This window comes from Stegodyphus dumicola, chromosome 5, assembly GCF_044657685.1.
Source record: "Stegodyphus dumicola isolate Sdum_Otavi_A_Nest chromosome 5, ASM4465768v1".
Taxonomy (NCBI): Eukaryota; Metazoa; Arthropoda; class Arachnida; order Araneae; family Eresidae; genus Stegodyphus; species Stegodyphus dumicola.
In genome coordinates, this window is record NC_140772.1 from 158,705,349 (window position 1) to 158,728,029 (window position 22,681).

Here is a 22,681-nt window from a genome sequence, read left to right on the forward strand (position 1 = left end):
TAACCAGTAATTTCTTTTGTGAAGTAAAGCATTATTTTCCAACCTACATATTATATATTTTTTTAAAGTTTCATGCACAAGCACAAATAATTTTTTTTTCGTACACCTTGCCATTCGATGTAAGCCAAATAATATTTTCATTCCGAAATAAACTATTATCGAAGCAAAAAAAAAAAAATAATAATAATAAAATAAAAAGAAAACAAGAAATCAACATTTTGAAAACAAACATGAGTAATTTTAATTTGAGGCAACTTAGAATTTTAATTTGAGGCAGCTGGCTGAAAGATTTCTTGCTCTTAATTTTATAGCAATAGTGATTGCTTGAGTTGCAAATTGTTATATGGGGTTGTTATATATTGCTATATGGGGTTGTGAGTTTGTTTATTATAGAAGAATGAAACGTGAATAATCATGTATTTCATTGCTTTCAAAAAATTTCGCCGTGACTAAAGTATTTTTATTATGCTTCAATACGCGAGATATATGAAAACTGTCTTAAAAGTGTTCACAAGCAGTGTTCAGCGGTTTGGGAAAAGAACATGCTCGTATGTTTTATTGAACCTTTAACTGCTCTGACAATTTTTTTGGCATAATTGACGCTTTAGAGAAATGCGTAAAAATACATACTTTTATGCCTTTTTAAAGAATGGCATAGATATTTTATGCATATATATGGAATTCTAATTCATTTAATTTTACACAGATAAATTCATATAAAAAATGACTATCGTCTTCGTTTTAAGGAACAAAGATTTTATTAAACAGGCATGAAAATATGTGACTTTATTAAGTATTACTGTCAATTAAACCATAATTGTACAACAATGAATTTAATTATTAATAAATAATAGATTGGTATATCTTTGTTTGCAAAGGTGATACATAGTCAAAACACATTTTTTGAGAGCACTGAAGATACACTGGTTCCTTGCATTCCAAGCATTTGTATGCTGTGTTTCTCTTACAAGGTGGGCACAGACTACATGATTTTCTTTCAATGAACTTTTCTTCTTGATTTGGTAAATCCATTCTCTTAATTTCCTTCTGTCCAAGGATTCTTCTAATTGTTATCTTCAATTCTCTTGGCAAAAAAGGAGAAGTTATCCCAAATTTCAAATGTGGTTTAACCTTCCAGCACACGCTTGGCAATTTTACATGAGCACGCGCGAGTCGTATTTTTTCTGACATCCGTTATTTTATTGTTTTTGGCACGAAAAATGACAGAAATGAATGAATTTGTTAAGAAATAAAATATTAATCTTATTATTGGAAAATACAAATGATATCACATTCAAATATAAGTACATTGTTTTTTAAGTTCTTATGTTAGTGAGATGGAAGTGTAATGATGTATTTCATTATAGAAAATTTTAAATTTATTATTTAATAATTATATTTTAAAATTGAAGCTAATTTTAATATTCATCAAAGACAAGGTTACTATTCTGTTTTGAGGACCGTAAAAAATTAGCAGCAAAAATGTATGCGCAAAAGCGCCAAATCTAGCGTACGCGCTGATTCCAGATTACGCAAGTTTATATAGTTCTATCTTACTTAAGATGCCATTGAAATACTAGTTTAATTTTGAAATCCTTTTATGTTTTTAAATTCTTTTTTGATATCCTATGGATTTAACAATTTGGGAATTGCCCATGACGAAAAGTGTGCAATAAAATTTTGGGTAAAGTGCAGAATCCCCTACTGCTTGACTCGTTTTTAAGAATTGCACATACTCGGTATCCATGTACTTACCTATTTTCACTTAAAAAAAATCCCAGAATTGCACAAAAATGGCACTGCGCACACCCTTGACTTTATCTATGTACACATCGACCTATTTTCACCTAAAAATTAAAAGAAAATCGACAAAAATCCAATTGTTTTTATCCTTGTAAAAAGCGGCAAACAAATAAGTGGGCGATTCTGCCCTTTAACCGAGAATTTTTCAAAGAAAAAGCATCATTCATTATAGAAAATTATGTTTGAACAACCAACGAGATGAAATTATGCTCTAGCGATAACTCAGTAGCGAAATAGCGATGCAGGCATCCATTACGTTATGTTTAGCAAATTTTATATAAATTATAATAATGATCTGAAATAGTTATTTACTCTTATGCTTCCATTCAGTCATTTTAGCCTTTTTTATATAAATTATAATAATAAAAAAGTATTATATGAAATTAACCTTTCATCAAAATTAAAACATCAATCTTAGATAGTTATTTACTATTATACTTCCTTTCTTGCTTTAGAGTTGCCGCAATTATTTTTCGCAGCACTGGCATCAACAATAGTTTGGTGATTTTTTACAGCCCTAAAAACCTAATAGTACCAAGACAAGTATAGACAATAAAAAAGGAAAACATCTTGGTAGGAAAAAAAGTAATTACTTCTGCAAGGAAATTTGCTTGTTAAAAATATGCACTTTAAACTAACTTTAAGGTTTTAATTTATTTCTAAAAAATAGAAATAAAAGAAAAGAAGGAATGGAAATCGCTATTGTTCTCCCATCCAAAGATTTCCTTGTCTTCATCAGATAATTCTTGAAGAATCCAAGCAAAATTAGCTGGTTGCACATATTTTTTTTGCCACGAAAACCGATATAAAATTTACAGAGCCAAATGTATTCAAATTAAAATAATACACAGCAATTAATAACATAAAATGACAAAATATTTGAGAAAAAATATTTTCCAGATTTTAAAACACGACCATGCGTGTGTCGTAACTTTTATGAAAAAGCTGCCACGTAGCACAAAAGCCCAGTTAAAAAAAAAGTCAAATGACTTCCTGTTGGCACATTCCATGATGTGGGGAAGGGTAGAAAGGAAGAATAGAAATGAGATTCAGACGTATCAGCTTTGATATGCAAAAAATGGGCATTAAAAATTGAATTTGTCGTAAATTTTGCACACACGCATGTGCTGGAAGTTTAATAAGTTGATTAGCTAATAAAAGCATAAAATTTTTTCTTTTCAGTTTTGTAGCATCAGGATATGACTGGAACAAGATGTATGAACGTAAATTCCAAGTATTTTTGGGCTCTGCTTTAGAGCCTATTTTTGCAGGATGTTTCAGACCAAGGAGCTGAATTATTAGGTTATGCTTTGGGGTCCGTACTGCCAAATTTGGTTCCTTTTTTGCACCAGTGAAGTGCTTTTTTCCATAAAAATTATCATTTCGTTCACAGTATTCTGATATTCATCTACAGATAGCTCAGATTCACTTTTGCTTTTGCTGTGAAGTACTACATAATTCTTCAGAAATGCATCACAAATATTGTTGACAAGATATTCAATTTCTTTTTGAATGAGATATATGGAATGTTTTCTTGTAAAATTTGAAGCCATATTTGTCACTTTTACAAAAAACAAGTATCCAATAAATAATGTCTATTGTCTACTGAAATTGATATGCATCTGCTATGAGGGGGTCTCCCAGACAACTAAAAAAGTAAAAAACGTGGTAACTGAAACCATAATAAAGCTGTAGTTAATTATCAATTTTCATCACATTTAAAAGTTCTTTAAGAAATAAAAGCTTTTCTTCTACTTAGGATTTTCTTAGTATGGATGCGTAAGGAAATTATGAAGTAAAATTGGCCAAAGGGCATAGTATTTAGGTTATCTAATTAAATATTAATATATAGAAGTGTGAAACCAGATGTGTGACCTTGTGGGATGGGTTTGGGAAGGTAGGAGGAAGGACAGGTATCATTCTCCACTTTTAGGGGTGGAAACAACACTTAGAAAATCCTCAGCTGTAGCGGTCAAAGGTTAAACCGAAAATTGTAATAGATATCACAATGTGACTTATAAAATTAGATTTAAGTTTTGCTTATCACGTTACCGAACTGAAATAATAAAGTCTTATTTAAAGATTGGTTAAGGAAAAAAGATTCTTTCTCAGTTTTTTACTTTACTTTTCGTAATTCCTTCAGAGATTTGATTAAAAGATTGTCAGCTAAATTAAAGTGTATGAATTAATAATGGGCGAAAATTACAATAATTATTATTATTTGTTTTTGAAATAAAATATGTTAATAAATATCAAATAAAATATTCTACTTGAAATCTAGTAATTTCAGTCTTCTGCATATGACTCAAAACTGACATAAGTGGATGTTTATGGGCATACTTCATTACATAGTCTTCCTGAAAATGTAATGGCATATGCATGGCTGGTAACTGTCCTATTTTTTCATCACATCTCCCAATAGATCACAGAATCTCTTGGTTTTTTAGTGTTTACTAAGGAAAATGTTTTCCTGCTGTAAGTGATGTTATTGAATTGATGAAACTTTTATTGTGCAAATTCTATTCCTCCATCTTTTCTTGGTAAAATCCTAGGAGAGCCCACACCTTTGGCGACAAACTGGGAAAGTGCGCACTGCTTCGTGCATTTCTCAAAATCGCCAACTTGAAAATAACAAGTCAAAGAATTGCGCACACTTAGTATCCATGTACACATTGACCTATTTTCACTTCATTGATACACGCCATAATCAAAATCATTCGCGACGAGGGTGTGGGCTGTGCTAGGATCCAACCATCTTCTCTTCAGTGTAATGTTTCTTGTTGAGTTTAACTTGATTTGAACTGTCTTTATCTACTGTAGATATCTGTAGACATTTTCATGAACATTCTAACAATATTTAATGAGTTAAACATTTGTATTTCATTTTGCTTTACATCAATAAGTGGTAAATTACTAAATTTATCCACACAATAGTGCAATAGTTAATTATCTTATTCACACAATAGTTAATTATCAATTTTCATCGCATTTAAAAGTTCTTTAAGAAATAAAAGCTTTTCTTCTACTTAGGATTTTCTTAGTATGGATGCATAAGGAAATTATGAAGTAAAATTGGGGTTGATCTTTACAATATGGTAACTGGTAGTTTGGCGACATTTTGGAGGCGATAATGGTTACTACCTGGGACTTTGGTAATAATGTGAGCAGTACTCAGTTCCAATTACGCATTATTTTGTGTGGGGAGAGATCATGGGATATGTCATGTGATATTAATGGACGAATTATGGTTCTTTAATCGGAAAAGGGGGGAATTTGGACAAGTATCTGTGGATGTATATTATTTTGTATTAAGTTTCATTGTGTGTTGTGTGAAGTAGGGTTGAATAATTTTGGGATTGTATGGCGCTGTCTAAAGTGAATTGTAGATGTGATAAAGAGAATTTTTCTTTTATCAAATTCTATCAAATTCGGAAAAAAAATCGTTCAGTAATTTTATTGAATCCATAATAAAAGTGTATCCACCATGTAAGGAAGATTCAGAAGAAGATTAGGTTAGTTAGACTTTGTTAAGAATGTGAGTAGTATTCAGTTCTGATTACGCATTGTGTGAGGGAAATGAGAGATCATGGGATATGTCATGTGATATTAATGGACGAATTACTGTTCTTTAATCGGGAAAAAATCTGGCAATTTTTTATTTGGCTTTATTCTGTGTTGTGTGAAATAGTGGTTGTGAATTTTTGGATCCCATGGCCGTAACTAAAGTGAATTCGAAATGGGTATTTAGTGGTATTGAAAAGGATAGTAATAAATGTTTTTTAAGGTTGTGCGAGAGAGAAATAAAGATTTTTTATTATGTTATTTATTTTACCTGGTATCTTGCTTTGAAAGATAAGTATGATTTTAAAGATTCTGAAACAGAAGGAAGAAAAGTGTATCCGCCACGTAATCAAGATTCTGAAGAAGATTAGGTAAGTTAGTATTTTTAATTATTTGAGGATATTATTTTTATGCATTGTTGTAAATGTAAGGTGGAAAGGAATTTGGTATTATTGGGAAAATTGTTATTAGCAATGATTTAGTTTAAAGTAATTAGGATTGTAAGGTAATTTTTATTAATTGAATGTATGTGCTCATTTATATTTTAAGTAGTGTTTTTGAATTTAATTATATTTTAATGAAATGATAGTTATTTTGTGAATTTTATGTTTGTAGGAATTTGGTATACGTTTAAATTGAAATAAACGTGCATGGAAATAATTTAAATATTTGATATTAAGTATTTGTAATGCTTGCGGTATGAATTCGTTGGTGACGTGTATAATGTAATAGATGATTTAGAGGTAAAAGTTTTTGGATATTCTATTTATTTTATATGTGGAAATGTTGATATTTGTAAAGGGTAAATACTTTTTCGCGATCATGTATTCATATATGTTCTTTTTACCGGGTTTAAAGATTGAGAAAATTGTCATGTATTTTCGTGAAATTTTTTTAATTTATGAGAAAAAAGCAGTGTACATGGATATAGTGAAGAGTGTGCGCAATGCCATTTTTGTGCAATTCTGGGATTTTTTTTTAAGTAAAAATAAGTCGGCGTGTACATGGTTTATGTGTATGTGTTATTTTGAAAAATGCGTAAGGAGGATGGTATTGTGCAGTTTTTCCTAATTTTGCAGTGAATATTTGTCATGATTAAGCAGTTTTGTTAGATAAAATTTCTAGCATAAGTGTAATTCGGCTAGTAGATTGTTGGAAGAAGTGTTCAGGAGATAAAAAGAAAAGAAACATGTCTTTACTTCGTGAAGACAAAATGTCGGCGGGGAAAAAAAAATAGAGGGTTGCTGTAGGAGAGTTGGTCGCCAAATTTTCGCCAAAAAATCGCCAAGTTACCATAATGTAAAGATCAACCAAAATTGGCCAAAGGGCAGAGTATTTAGGTTATCTAATTAAATATTAATATATTTTGTATCAGAATAGTTCAATAATGTAGTCGTGCATAATAAAGTGAATTTGGTATTCTTTAAAATTGGTATTATTACACAGTGCTAAAATCTCTCAGTATTTATCATGTGAATCTCTTAGTTTTCTATATTTAGGGTTGACAACAATGTATATGTAGTCAGATCTCTTAAATTTATATATTTTTTTACAGCTATGAAAACTTACCAATGGTAAAGATTCAACTTTTTTGTTATGTGTGACTTTTTAAACTCTAAATCTCAGCATAAATAGAATGTATTCACTAATTTTTGTCACTGTGTTTTTATATATAGTACCATATATTCTGGCATATAATGTACACTTTTAATACAAAATATAAGAATGAAATTTACGATATATGTTATACATCAGATATAAAAATGACATTTAAAAATAAGAAAAAGATCAACATAAAATTTAACTAATGCTGTATGTTTAAAAGAAATGACATTCCTTAACTTAAAAAATTTCCTTATCTCATTACATGAATGTCAGATTTATCTCCTGTTATGTCTTCAGTTAGTCATTGAATTCCATTTCATCTTCCCTATCACTTATTCTTATCCATAAATAAATAATCATCTTCTGTTCCATATAGACTGTTAAATACTATATTTTTTTAATGACTTTAAAATTTTTAATGAATTATACCAGGTTTAATTTCATTCCATGCTTTTATTATCCTTTCACACAATATTTCTATACTGGCATGATGCATTTGGTGTCTTTATCCTTCCTTCTTTCCTTGCATTTGATATTTACTTCAAAAGACTACAAAAAGAAAAAAAAGAAAAAAAAAAAAACATATAACTGCTAATTTCACGAATTCATTTGGGTCAGAAGTGCATTTTTAGTTCAAATAATATTTCCCTTTTCTCGAACCATTAGAATGATATTCTTATGCACATCTGTATTGAATACAATGCACCTTCTTTCAGAGTATTTATCCCTCAAGCATTTTCCCCCTTCCACATATTGTTCTCCATATCTCTTTATCAATTCAGTATATCATTGCTTGAAAGCCAGAAAAAAAAAAATCTTCGAATGAATGACTTAACTGGAGCAAAAACAGATAATGGTTATAACATTATTTATATGTTATAGGTAAGTGGAAATGATGATTACAAGATTGAATGTGTGAGCTCAAGCTTCTCAAAACTACATAAATATTAAGAAATCTATTTTTCTGATAAGTCATCTATATATAAACTCTTTCTCTATTACTAAAAATTTCAGAAAACTTTTGGCAATGAACATAATCCATAGGGCAACCTTAAAAAATAATTTCTACCAAATGAAGCATTAAATAGAGTCAGTTCATAGCTTGAATCTGACATTTTAATTTGTCAAAATGCTTTGCATCTGAAATACAAAACACTTTTGCATTTGACATGAAATTTCTACAAAAGTTGACATGTTATAATGTTCTCTCAGTGTATTTTGATTAAGATACTAAGAATTTAAACTTACTCTTAAATTATCATCTTTTTTTCTTATTACAACAAATGAATTCTGTAGATTGATTAACTTTCTTTATAATACCATACTTTCCAGTTCCTTTTTGATGGATTTAATAAAATCAAATTTTTGTATAGGGCTCTATTTTGCCAACAGCTTCTGATTTTAATTTATTGTAATAAGAATAACCAGTTAAATTCCCAATTCCTTTAAATAAGTCTTGATATGCATTTAAAGATTCTCCTAACTTTTCATTATGTTCAGGTTTTACTGTACGTATCCTTCATACTAGATTTAATTTATGTAATTTAGGTAAACCTAAAATAGCTGGAACAATTTTATCATATTGCTACTACAGTCAAAAGTCGTTAATTCGGACACCCATAATCCGGACCTCAAAGCGAAAAACTTTCTGCGCATGCGCTGCGTTGACACATGCGCATAGGCGTGCGCGTAAGACCTTCATGACTGCACATAGGCAGAATACGTTTTCACGTCCGCGTTTTATGTATAACGGACGGTATAAGCTAAAATTATCTAATTATCTATTTCAGTTAATGTTGATGACTGCGTTGTTCCTTAATCTTCGAGTTGGATCCGGCTTATTATTTTTTGCAGACTGTAAGAGCAATTTTATAAAAGTAAACTTGAACTTTCGATTATGTCAAATAGAATTTCCGATGCTGGAGCTCCCAAAGGATCTACAAAACGAAAGTATGTTTCAATGTCCATCAAACAAAAAGTGGAATTGCTGCAAAAAATAGATAAAGATATGAAGAAGGTGACAGAGAGGTTAGTGAAAACGAAAAAATTTCGATTGACAAGTTAGTCGGTATTATCGGCACGGCAATTACGGGACTTGAACAGCGGAACTTTGTAACTGAACAAGAAATTATTTCTGTTTATAGAATTAAAGAGAAAGTATTATCATATAAAACAAAGCAACTTAAACAACTTACATTGAAAGAAATGTTTAATAAAGTAAACAAATAAATATTAAGCTTTTTTTTTTGTAAATTTTGATACCCTTTAGATCATAATTGTTCTTTATTTCATAAATTATGGTTTCATATTTTTAATTTTAGAATTTCTGCATGCCATCTTACAAGATTTGAACTGATGATCTATAATCCGGAATCGCCGAAGTCCCGACGAGTCCGGATTAATGACTTTTGACTGTACTTGAAATTCTACCTCTTCTTTTTCACCTTTAGATGTCTCACATAAGAGCTTACATTTTCCAACTACATCAATTTTAGAACCATTATAATTATTTATAGTGACTTTTTATTCAGTCAAACATGTATCTCTTAACTAATTGTTTAAATTTAGGGAATGGCAACACATTACATTGAGCACCAGTATTCAGCTTAACAAATAAGTATTTAAAATATATTTTACTTTGTCAAATAATTCTGTTCTGTTTTTAGAAAATAGATGTTTACCTTCTTTTGATTGATAAGATCCTTCTTAAGATATATTCATTATCATTATAATGGGACTCATGCTCTAAATTATTTTGTACAATATTAACACTTTTTGAACATTTTAGAAAAGTGATTTTTCTTTTTAGAGTATAACCCAAACTTATAACTTTGGTCAACTGTATAACTTGTTAAAAGTTCCACATTCTGTACATGGTTATGAATTATTGAACTTATTTCCTTGATAATTTGAAGATGATTTAGTACTTGGTTCTTTTGTGTTGCATGGTATTTTCTCTTACGTTTAGCTAACAGTACATTTAGATTTTAGATGACAGTATGTTTATTTGACAGTGCTACATGTAGGGGGGGAAAAATGCAACAATTTTTAGTAAGATTTTCCCATATTTGGTACTTATGGAAAACCCCGTCAAACATTTTTGCCTATTAAGGAAAAGACGCTAAACTACACGATTTTTCGCCAAAAATGGAAAAGTCTTCTAACACGCTGGGTTTGGTGTTACCTTGATTACATGTGTTAGATATTATTCTTGAGCAAAGACTCCTTTTTTTCCCTTCTATCACGCATTTTCGAAAAAAAAAATTATTAAAATTTGGAAACTACAGAAGAGTATGCTGTTGAATATTTCCAAAGTTATGGAATCCTCTCAGTCTAAAAAAAATGTGTTAATGGCCACGAAATGGCGCCTAGCAAAAAAACTACCGAAAATAATTTCTTTTACAGTATATCTCCTTAATAAAAATTAATGGAAATTTTTAATGAAAAATTAAATATAAATAAATGATGATATAGTAAATTTGAAAGAAAAATAAGAATAAAACGTTTTTTTATTGTATTTAGTAAATTTTTTTTTTGGTTTAGCACAATAGGTGCCATCTCTTGTGGTCGACGGGATTTTCTGTAAGTATCCCATATTTATCTGATAAAAGGCTATTTCCAGTGCACACAACAAGAAGGTTTATGGACAAGTTCCATACTTTATTTAATGCTAAAGAGTCTATAGATTTTTAAACTGGACCAAAAAGCAATATTATTTTAGTGAAGATTTTGCGATCGATTTTGATTGCAGTTAGGCATAGGAACACCACGATTTTATATCCACTTTGTAATCTCTCAAAGAAAATACTAATGAAACAGGAAAAACCTAAGTAATTAGAAATTTTAAAGCTTTGAAAAATTTTTGTCATTAACTAAAGAAGAAAAATTTTCAGATACAGAGTTTGTGGAAAGATTCAAATAAATCTATTTTACTATTTGAAGATGCTTAAATTTTGTAGATCAAAAGTCAAAATAATCATTAAGTGTCCAATTATAGTTAGTCAACAAAATTCTGTTTATATCTCCTTTTTGTACATACGATTCGTGCTCCCTGATAAGAAGTTTCAATGCTGTTTCAGTCTGGTTGATGTAGTCAAAAGTTGTTAATCCGGACTTTGGCGATTCCAGATTATAGATCATCAGTTTAAATCGGGTAAGATGGCATGCAGAAATTATAAAATTAAAAATATGAAATCGTAATTTATGAAATAAAGAACAATTATGATATAAAGAGTATTAAAATTTATAAAAAAAAAGCTTAATATTTATTTGTTTACTTTATTAAACATTTCTTTCAATGTAAGTCGTTTAAGTTGCTTCGTTTTTTATGTGATAATACATTCTCTTTAATTCTATAAACAGACATAATTTCTTGTTCAGTTACAAAGTTCTGCTGTTCAAGTCCTATAATTGCTGTGTCTACCGACTAATTTGTCAATTGAAATTTTTTCGTTTTCAATAACCTTTGTCACTTTCTTCGCTATCGGAAGCAAATTATAATGATGAGGAATTTGATTTAAATCATATCAAAGACGGAGTACATCGAGATGAAATACTACATTTAATAAGGAATTATAAGCCAAATAAAATAAAAACATCTGCCCTGAAAATAAGGATAGTGCTGTCAGATCAACTTCTAATTCATTGCGTGCAGCGGCGTTAAAGATAAACAAAGGATATGCCTTTATCTATTTTTTGCCCATTTTTTGTTTAATGGACTTTGAAATATACTTTCGCTTTGTAGATCCTTTACATATTAGTAAATATATATCAGAAATTCTATTTGACATAATCGAAAGTTCAAGCTTACTTTTAAAAAAATTGCTCTAACAGTCTGCAAAAAATAATAAGCCGGATCCAATTCGAAGATTAAGGAACAACGCAATCTGCAACATTAACTGAAATAGATAATTAGATAATTTTAGCTTAGCTTATACCGTCTGTTATACATTAAACACGCATTCGCAAATGTATTTTGCGCACGCGCACACACATATTCGCAGCCGTAAAGGTCGTACACGCATGCGTCAATGCGACGTATGCGCAGAAAGTTCGTAGCTTCTGAGGTCCGGATTATGGGTGTCCGAATTAACGACTTTTGACTGTATCAAACAAACAGATTTATTGATGATTGCAGAAATTACCTGAAAATTGACTTTGTGAAGAATCCAAGCAATTTTGTACCCGAGAGAGAAATGAAAAGTTATGACGACAAAATTGTTAGGATTATTTTTAATAACTAAAGGCAGAGGCGAAGCTAGAGTTTTCAGCGCCCAGGGACAACTGAAGAATTTGCGCCCCTTTCTGTGTGCCAAGAATGGAAAACATTTCATTAAAAAATTTCGTAGCATCGTTTGTCAAAATTTATGATTTAATTATGTTTCATTTTCTTATTCATAGCTATGTGAGAAACAGTTTTCTCTAAAACCTTCCAATCCACAGATATTCAGTCCAAGTCTAAATATGGATATTTAAAATGGTTTGAAATCTACGTCAAGTCCCTGAAGTCCCACATTTAGCATTCATGATCTCTGGCGAGGAAAATAATAATGCCATGTGGAAAAGCTAAGATAATAGAATTTTGAAAGTAGTGAAAAATGAATGTTATTAACTAAGGTAGAAAAATTTTTGTTAATGTGAAAGGGTTCAAATAAATTCAATCCATAGTTTGTAGATCGAAAATTATTTATGTTTATTAATCAGTTATGATTAAACGTTCAGGTGTGAATAGCCATCAAAAATTTATTTATTTTTGCTTTCAAACATATGATTCATGTTCCCTGATGAGAAAGCTCTTTCCATTTGGGGGATATATAGCAAACCATATTGACATGATAGGTTAAAATTCAGCATGAAGTAAAATTTAAAGATGAGATTAAGAACTGAACAATGAATTTTACTGATAAGTGAGAAAATGATATCAAAGTTGAACTTAAAAAGAATCCAGGCAATTTTGTAATTGACAAAAAAATTAAATAGTATTATGGCAGTATTGTTATGATTATTTTTTATGTTGAATGGGCTTTATGATGGTAAGAGGTACTTTTTAGCTGCCTAATATGTACTGTTATGCACTATACTTTTTTTCTTCTTTATTATTTGTGATGCATTTTTTAACATAAATACCTGTTAAAATGTGCTTTTCTTGTTGTATGCTAAAGATTCATAACTATACATGAAAATTAAAAATTAAAATAAATGTAATATTTATCACAACTGAGCATTCCAAACAAATAAATTCAAAACTGTGTAAATGCTTATTTTTTTAAAATCAAGCTTGATTTTAAGACAAATATTTTAATCAAGTTAGTTAAATTTATAACGATAAAAATAAAATGAATATATTAAATATATACATCCCGTATTTTTTATAATTAATATATTTTTGGTTTGTTAGAATGCTGGTAGCTGCAAAATTGAGCTATTTATTATTATTTTTTTTACAAACTGCTCTGTGTTAGCAGCAAAACGTAAAAGATGTAACAGAAGATGAAGTAAACAGGCTCTTTTTCTATAAAATACTCATAAATATAATTTGAAATTCTTCAATGTTATACATCCTACTCCACAATATCTCCTCCGTACAGTGTATTTTATTTTCGTTTTTAGCACACGCCTCATATTTTCTCAAATGCATCATGGGCAGAGCTGGCCTTATATTTCAGTAAAAAACTTCATAATTTATTACTCGAAAACTTATTTACATAACGTCTTAGGAACATCATATTTTATTGGCTTATAGGCATATTTCGATTTCACAAACATGGTTGCCTTTTACTAGTACAGATTTCATTTCCAGGTATTGGAAATGCCTATTTGACTTCTAACATTTCACATTCTGATCGTAATTCTTGGTATAGAACCAAAATTGTTTACCATAAATTTATTTCTGTTCATTTGCTTCTCCTTGCAAAATTCGGTCTTTCTGCCAACTAAATATCTTCTTTCTGCTGTTAGGTATATCGTGCTCTCAAAATTTGCTTTCTAAAAAAGTAATTATTTGAAATCAGTTTCCATTGAGAGGATTTTCTGCCACAGACAGTAATGAAGTCTTTCAAAAATTTTCAGTTGGAGTAGATATAAATGTGTCCCTTGTATTATTAACACCAAGTTGTTGCTTCATTTATAGTAACCTGATTAGTTGAATGTTATGAAAACTCTATTATGATGTAATTGGGTACATGATTGCAGTTGATTTGAATGATGGGAAAAGATTCGTAAGAGCTTGTGGTGTGTGTTGGTTAGGAAGCACATTGCTTGTTTTTTGGTTTAGATGGTAAAATGGCTGAATGTGATAAGATTATTTTGAATTTCTGTACGATTTGAAATGAAAGGGGAAAAGAGCATTAATTGACTGGTGTGTAAATGAAGGTTTACTAAGTAGCCATTATAAATGTCCTGTTTGTAAGAAGGAAATGTGTACGATAAAACGTTGGAGGATATTTTTTACTCTTATTTTTGTGAATTTACGTGGCAATGCCAGTATACAGATTCTAGTTAATTTTAGAAAGTTTTTGGATGCTGTTAAGGAATTTCGTTTGACTGAGAACAGGGAATTTAATTTCTAAATAAGGTAAGGGGATATTTCCTTTGTGTAGTGCTACGGTGAATATCCTTTTTAATGTTAATTGATTTAAAATGTAGTTTATTTTATTGAGATTATATATTTTTTGTTGGCTGCTGCTTTTACTTTTTAAGTGAAAATAGATTGATGCATACATGGACAAAGTCAAGGTAGTGCGTAATGCCAAGTTTGAGCAAATCTCTGATTTTTTTTTTAAATGAAAATAGGTCGACATATACAGTAAGACCCCGCTTAACGCTGCTTCGGTTTAGCGCTCTTTTATTTCAACCTCGGGATTCCCCGAAATTGCTCGCAGCATGAACTACGGGGATTCCTCGAAATTGTGCGCAGCGGTAGGTTTCCAAATAACATATCCGAAACTTTGTAGTTATGTTTCTTGTTTGGTGCGGTGAGGTGCTGTACGGAAGCATTTTTATCATTTGAAACATTTGTTGACATTATTGTAAGTATAAATTTACATAATACTATAACGATTAATACAGTGACAAATATTATGATCTTTAGTTTGTATTATGGGTGATAATAAAAAACAAGAAAAGAAAGCAACCAGAAAAAGCATTTCACTGGAAACTAAAAAGCAAGTGATTAAAGATTAGATTCTGGTGAGAGTCAATCTCAAATTAGTGCTGCATTGAATTTGGCAACTTCAACAATAAGGACAATTCTTAAGAATAAAGAAAAAATACTGTCATCGGCAACTAGAATTACCCGTTCTAGAAATAACATTATAGAGGAAGTGGAAAAACGACTGTCTATATGGATTGACGACGAAATTGAACGCAATATGCCATTAAGCCAATCTATCATAAAGCCTTCTTGACAAAAAGGCAGAAAATTTGGAAACACAGAATAGACTGAATGATCTGACTGGCTTAGAATTTTATTTGTTTTTATAAATATATTCATTTATATTGTTTTTATTTTTGTAAGAAATAAATGTTTGGTTTTATTTTTATTAAAAAACATTATTAAATTTAATACCTAACCAATTTTCTATCCATCTTCCCCTAACTCCATTATTTACATGTTAAGATAGCCTCGTTTAGCGCTGTTTCGCATTACGCTCTACTTTGATGGAACGGATCCCCTGCGTTAAGCGGGGTCTTACTGTACATGGATATAGAATTTTTGCAACTTTTTTGACTTGTTATTTTGGCTTTTTGTAGTGGTGATTTTTGGGCGAAAAAATCGCTGCTACACAAAGCCAAAATAACAAGTCAAAGAATTGTACAAACTTGGTGTCCATGTATCGCCAATTTTTGCCAAGGGCCAGCCATAAATATAATTTACCAGATTTTCCTCTTGCTATCATAAATGACCTTTAGTCAGGGGCATAGCTAAGGTGGGGCAAGAGGGGACATCTGTCCCTGGGCGCAGCATCCAAGGGGTGCCAAATTGATGCTACGAAATTTTTCAATGAAATGTTTTCCATTCTTGGCACACAGAAAGGGGCACAAATTCTTCAGTTGTCTCTGGGTGCTGAAAACTCTAGCTTCGCCTCTGCCTTTAGTTATTAAAAATAATCCTAACAATTTTGTCGTCATAACATTTCATTTCTCTCTCGAGTACAAAATTGCTTGGATTCTCCACAAAGTCAATTTTCAGGTATTAGAACTAAATGTAAAATTTAAAGTTGGTGTTTACTTTTATTGGTTACCTCAATTTTTCATTCCTTAAACTGTTTTTCAAAAATGATGGTAAAAGAGTAATGCAAAATACTTGGTTATTAATTTGTACTCAGCACTTAGAATGTAAATGATAATTACTTTAATAAAAAATTTATTTTTGTAAATTTGTGATTTAATGTTAGCAAATCTGCATATGAAATAATGATAAATTAAGAGCTGTATGTGCATGCATGAATACAGAATTAATGTGTAGACAGTCCAAAGTATTGGCAGTCTGATATTACAGTCAAAAGTCGTTAATTCGGACACCCATAATTCGGAATGATCTGTAATCCGGACCTCAAAGCTACAAACTTTCTGCGCATGCGACGCGTTGACACATGCGCGTAAGATCTTTACGGCTGCGAATAGTGTGCGCATGCGCAAAATACGTTTACGAATGCGCGTTTAATGTATAACAAACGGTGTAAGCTAAGCTAAAATTATCTAATTCAGTTAATGTTGCGGATTGCGTTGTTCCTTAATCTTCGAATTGTATCCGGCTTATTATTTTTTGCAGACTGTGTTAGAGCAATTTTATAAAATTAAGCTTGAACTTTCGATTATGTCAAATAGAATTTCCAATATATATTGACTAACATGTAAAGGATCTACAAAGCGAAAGTATGTTTCGAAGTCCGTGTCCATTAAACAAAAAGTGGAATTGCTGCAAAAAATGGATAAAGGCATAATCATTTGTTTATCTAATCATTCCGAAATCTGTTTATCAATTTCACGCAATTCGACGCGCAATGAATTGGAAGTTGATCTGTCAGTACTATCCTTATCTTCAGGGCAGATGTTTTTATTTTATTTGGCTTATAATTCCATACTAAATGTAGTATTTGATCTCGATGTACTCCGTCTTTGATATGATTTAAATCAAATTCCTCGTCATTATAATTCGCTTCCGATAGAGAAGAAAGTGACACAGAAGTTATTGAAAACGAAAAAATTTCGATTGGCAAATTAGTCGGTATTCTCGACACAGCAATTATAGGACTTGAACAGCGGAACTTTGTAACTGAATAAGAAATTATGTCTGTTTATAGAATTAAAGAGAAAGTATTATCACATAAAAAACGAAGCAACCTAAACAACTTACAATGAAAGAAATGTTTAATAAAGTAAACAAATAAATATTAAGCTTTTTTTTGTAAATTTTGATACCCTTTAGATCATAATTATTCTTTATTTCATAAATTATGGTTTCATATTTTTAATTTTATAATTTCTGCATGCCATCTTACCAGATTTAAACTGATGATCTATAATCTGGAAAAATCGATAACCCGGAATCGCCGAAGTCCCGACGAGTCCGGATTAACGACTTTTGACTGTATATGAAAGGTAGGTATGAAAAGCTAGGTTTGTGTTTTTCAAGTAATTTTGAATGAAAGATTAATTTGGTTTCTTTATACATTGCATACTACCTTTACAGATGTAATTTATATAACAAAACATGATTAAAAAAATGGTGACTTCTAATCCTTCAGATCTGATTGATTTATAATAGACCACCAATTTTTAAACTGTAGTAAGCAGATTCCTGCGGTCCAGGAATCAATTGTCAGAGGTCAATGAATAGTTTTCAAACTAAAATTTGCTTATTTAATTATGAAAACTATGAAAGAAATATTGTATAATCCGTATTGTTTATTACAGCCCAAATTTTAAATATATAATCATTTCACCTATTTTTTCTGTGTTGTTTCTGTGTGTGTTTTACAAAGATTTGATTTATTGAATGAATTGAATTCAATTTTGCAAAAAATACCAATACACACTTTAAAGTGCAAAACAAAATCGATGGTTGTTAGTAATTTACATTCTAGCATTATCTTGTGATAGTTCCTAGGAACTTGTTTTTATGTACAGTAACTTTTCTGACTATATAATTATTTGATTTGTACTTTAATATCAATATAAATACATTCAGAAAATTATTATCATTAGTTTACTATGCCATTTGTATTAGTATTCATATCAAATTGCATCAAAAGTTTCAAACACATAAAAAAATCTGTTACAGAAAGTATCTTCTGAATTATGTAGCTTTCTAAAAACATGTTTACGTCTGCACAAGAAAATATGGTATTAAAATTTATACCATAGTATATGTTCTGTGCATGTCTTTTTATTTAAATTCTAATGTCAGTTTACTCAAGTAAGTATTTTGGATTAGACAGTTAAACAGTTTATTCTTGTATTTTAAACTGAGTTGTAATTTGGATTACATTTTCATTTATATTTTGTAACATATAATGTGGTATGTAGCATCCTTGAAAAGTTTACGTTGAATTTTTTTCAATTTAAATATAAATTTCATCTTTTTAAAAATAACCTGCTTACAGTAACCTACTTACTTGCAGATGATATTAAAATTTGAAATAAAAATGAGCATACTAGAAACTATATTAATTTTTAAAATTTAAGTTACAAAATTCTGAAGGAATATATGCACAAAACTGAGAGAAAAAGTTGTAATTACTTTACATGTGTGTCCAAAGACCTTTTTCTAATCACACATATATGAAAACTAAGTATAAAAATTGACTGAATAATAAACAAGATTTATGAATACACATTTAAAACACTGAATCAGGTATTTGACGTTTACACAGGCAATAAAATAACCTCACTCCTCTTATAGGAAATCAGCAGATATATTTTACCTTATATAATAACATACAACTGTATTATTACATTTTTTAATTAATAAAGTTAATTTTTGCAAAGTTGTAGAGATTGTAATAATTTCTGCAGTGAAAAGCAAATTTGTATACATGTTAGTACAATGAAAAAGGAGAAAGAGAATATACTTTTTATTAGGGTTCCAGCAAAATTTCTATCACATAAAAGAAGAATCTTAACTCATTAAGTTTAAGAAATGCTGATATATATGATAACTTTTAATATTAATATTTTTTATGTTTTTCTTATAGATCTGCAAGTGGATCAAATGAAGCCTATATTTCTCATGTAAAGGAAATATCAATACCTATGCCATATGGTAAAATAGCTGCTAAAGCTTGGGGCAATGAGAACGCTTATCCAGTTTTGGCATTACATGGATGGTTGGATAACTGTGGAACATTTGATAAACTTATACCTTTACTCAGCAAAGAGTTTTACATTGTAGCTGTGGATACACCTGGGCATGGTTTATCCTCACAAAGACCTCCAGGGTCTTTATACACAGATTTAGAGCTAATTGTAGATTTTAAAAGAGTAACTGATTATTTTGGATGGAAGAAGTGCTCTTTAATAGGTCATAGTTTAGGTGGATGTTTTGGGTTGATGTTTGCATGTATTTTCCCTGACGTCATTCGAAAGCTTGTGGTACTTGATATAGTCAAACCTACATCAAGAGATATTACTTTATTTCCTAGTGAAATAACTAATGGTATTAAAAATTACTTCAAGAATGAGAGCAAAATGTCCAAAGAACCACCATTATACACAACTGAAAGTGCAGCTGTAAGACTGAGAGAAGGCATGGTTAATGAAGTAACTTTAGAGAGTGCAAAAATTTTGAATCAGCATGGAACTCGAAAGTATAGAAACGGTGTAGTTTTTAACAGAGATTTAAGATGTCGAACTATTGAAAATATAAACAGAAGAAGTCATGAAGTTATGCAACAGTTTATGCGTGCTGTTCGTTGTGAATTACTAATGATTATTGCTAATAATACACACCCTCATTATAAATCAGCAACACCAGAGGTTATAGATCAATTCTTAGATATTTATAGGGAAAACTGCGAGAAGTTTGTTCTTAAATATGTTGATGGAAATCATTTTGTACATTTAAACTATCCAGAAAGAGTATCGTCAGATATCAATGAATTTCTTTCTGAAAGGTCATCAAAATCAGACTTTAAAAATTAAACTTTTTAAATTCAGTTACAATTTTATATAATTATCTGATTTGTACTTTAAGATATTCAGAAAATTAATTATGATTAGTTTAATATGCCTCTTGTATTAGTCATTCACATCAAGCAGCATTAAAAGATTCAATTGATGTTAGTGCCAATTTAAATTATTCATAAATAATTATAGGTTATCTATACACATTAAAAATCTGTTGCTGAAAGTATTTTTTTAAATGCTGTAGCTTTGTATGTTTGATCTTGAATTAACTTCGTAAAAAAAACTGTTTATTAAAATTTATAAAATATGTGCTGTGCATGTCTTTTTTAAAATTTTAATATCAACTAAATACTCTGAATTAGATAATTTATTCATGTATTTTAATGAGTTGTAATTAATGTAACAAATGAGTTGTAATCTGTGATTAAAACTCATTTGAGGAAGATAGGTTTTATTTTTCAAGAATAAAAATATCATGCTGTAGGTCAGAAATGCATTACTTGTACAAGTAAAAAATACAAGTAAATACTCTTTAAAAAAGGAAGAAAAATTATAGTATCATGTATTAGGCAAAATTCTATGCATTACTTGTATAAGTAAAAAATACAAGTAAATACTTTTTAAAAAGGAAGAAATCATATCATATATTATGCAAAATTCTATCTTAAATAGAGCAAAAATTATGAGATGAAACTTTAAAAAACTATTTCGTAATTTTCTGTTGTGGAATGTTTTTATTCTCTTTAGAAGACCTATTTTCTTCAAAATACTAGAGTTTTTGTACAAAACCGATGCCAATTTTAAACTTAAAAACACAAATAAAATTTAATAGTGACCATGTAAATTTATGATGACTAAGGATATTTATTATTTGTAACTAACTACTCACCCTTAAAAGTTATCTCCGTATATTAAAGTAAGTTACTACCTTTCATTAATTTTTACCATGGTCACAAGACATAATAAAAAAGTGTAAAAATTTATGTAAAACTTATCCTTTGTATCTAGTGAGACTTAATATAAAACAACTGGTGCTTTAGTGGCTTATTGGAACCTTAAATTATACTAACTAGTTTATAATCCCAGGAATTTTATACGACGCTAACTGCGTCAGACAGACAGAGCACAACTAACTTTCAAAACTTGCTCAACTGTGCCTACATCAGGCTTTCAGGTTTGTTCTGATTAGCAGGTCTTTTACTAGGCAAGCCAGTCTTCTGTTATGAGTAATGCTAATTATGATTTTACTTTTCACTTTAACCTATACCAATTGACATCAAATCTACCTGCTACTTAACCTCTAGACTCAGCAAGTACATGACAGAATAAGCCATGGAAAAGAAAAAGAAAGAAGGGTTTTAAATTATGTCCAAAGGGGCATTTTTTTTAACATTTTGTATGTTACCGTTTTACCTTTATTTATTAAATATCTTGTTCTTTGCACTTAAACCATAAAGTTCAGTTCAACAGCAATGTCGCAAAATAATTTTAAAATGAGCATATCTTTAAAATTTCCGATACACAGTTCCACGCACTGGAGATAAAACGGTTTCCCTCTCTGTAGAGTGTTGCCATTGCTCACTTTTAAATCAATTTATTTTTTATACGATCCCTTCATTCCTAAGTTTTAATAAGTAAAATTTATACTCTAAAAAACAAAGCACAAAAAGTTTGATTTCTCTGCAACAAAAATTGACCAAGATATTTAATTTTAAATTCATATTTAGGAGTTGCACATATTGAAGAGTGAAATATCAGTTTAAAAAATGTTTCTGATATTAATAGATTAAGTAAAGAGCATTGCTGTCATTAAAAGTATTGATCGATTCAAACTTTTTTTAAAAGGAGACCCCTATTCACAGAATATATGTTCTAGAAATTAGTCTTCAGTTATTGGTATATAGTCAACTCAAAACATTATTTGCATAAATTATGAAAGAAAACTATTTCTAGCTCGAGAATTTTTTTCTATGGTTATTCAGCTATGATCCTGAAGTAATAGACCTGTGCATGTGAATATTATTAGCTTATTTTTAGCATTTGAAAACTTATAAACTCCTTTACAAAAATGTTTTCAACATACCAGACATAACAGAATTTAAATCATGAATGTTACACACCTGTTAATTACAAAGGCATATCAATGGATGTCATTATCTGGAAAGAAAAATCAACCTCAAACTATCCTAATTTATTTTTAACTTAGAGAGTGACTGGTTTTCTGGCACTGAAAATCTGCAAAAATCTTCAATTTCTGTTTTGTACAGGAATCAAACTTTTTTTTTAAAAGAATTAATGTAAACTTTTGCTAAATTATAAAGACTAGAAAACCAGATTTTATAATTAATTTTTTTTTTTTTTTACTTAAAGCAAAATTATAGATATCTGCCTTATTTAAAACATTTTTGAAAAAGTATTATATGTATATTACCAATGATTGTGTAAATAAAGGCTATTCAAGGACTTTTATGGATCTGGTATATACCTGATATTTTAAACTGCTTTTTTTTTAATTCACCCTTCAAATGAATCGCTGTAATATTTTTCAGTAAATTAGCATATCATTAAAATGTGGTTTATTAAT

General features: G+C 29.7%; 1 protein-coding gene across 4 annotated transcripts; it reads left to right on the plus strand.

The window, feature by feature from the left end:
- The first annotated feature begins 312 nt into the window (after positions 1 to 312).
- LOC118194058 (putative serine hydrolase) lies at positions 313 to 22,564 on the plus strand. 4 transcript variants are annotated; one of them, XM_085817294.1, is made up of 3 exons: positions 313 to 548; positions 17,475 to 17,571; positions 19,167 to 22,564. In XM_085817294.1, the coding sequence occupies exon 3, from the start codon at positions 19,225 to 19,227 to the stop codon at positions 20,110 to 20,112; it is 888 nt and encodes a 295-aa protein (XP_085673420.1). In that variant the 5' UTR covers positions 313 to 548; positions 17,475 to 17,571; positions 19,167 to 19,224; the 3' UTR covers positions 20,113 to 22,564. The 4 variants fall into 4 exon arrangements, with proteins under 4 accessions (XP_085673420.1, XP_035221136.2, XP_085673422.1 ...); XM_035365245.2 differs by lacking the exon at positions 17,475 to 17,571 and having other exon boundaries at positions 315 to 548; XM_085817296.1 differs by lacking the exons at positions 313 to 548; positions 17,475 to 17,571 and adding an exon at positions 555 to 1,022.
- The last annotated feature ends 117 nt before the right edge of the window (positions 22,565 to 22,681 follow it).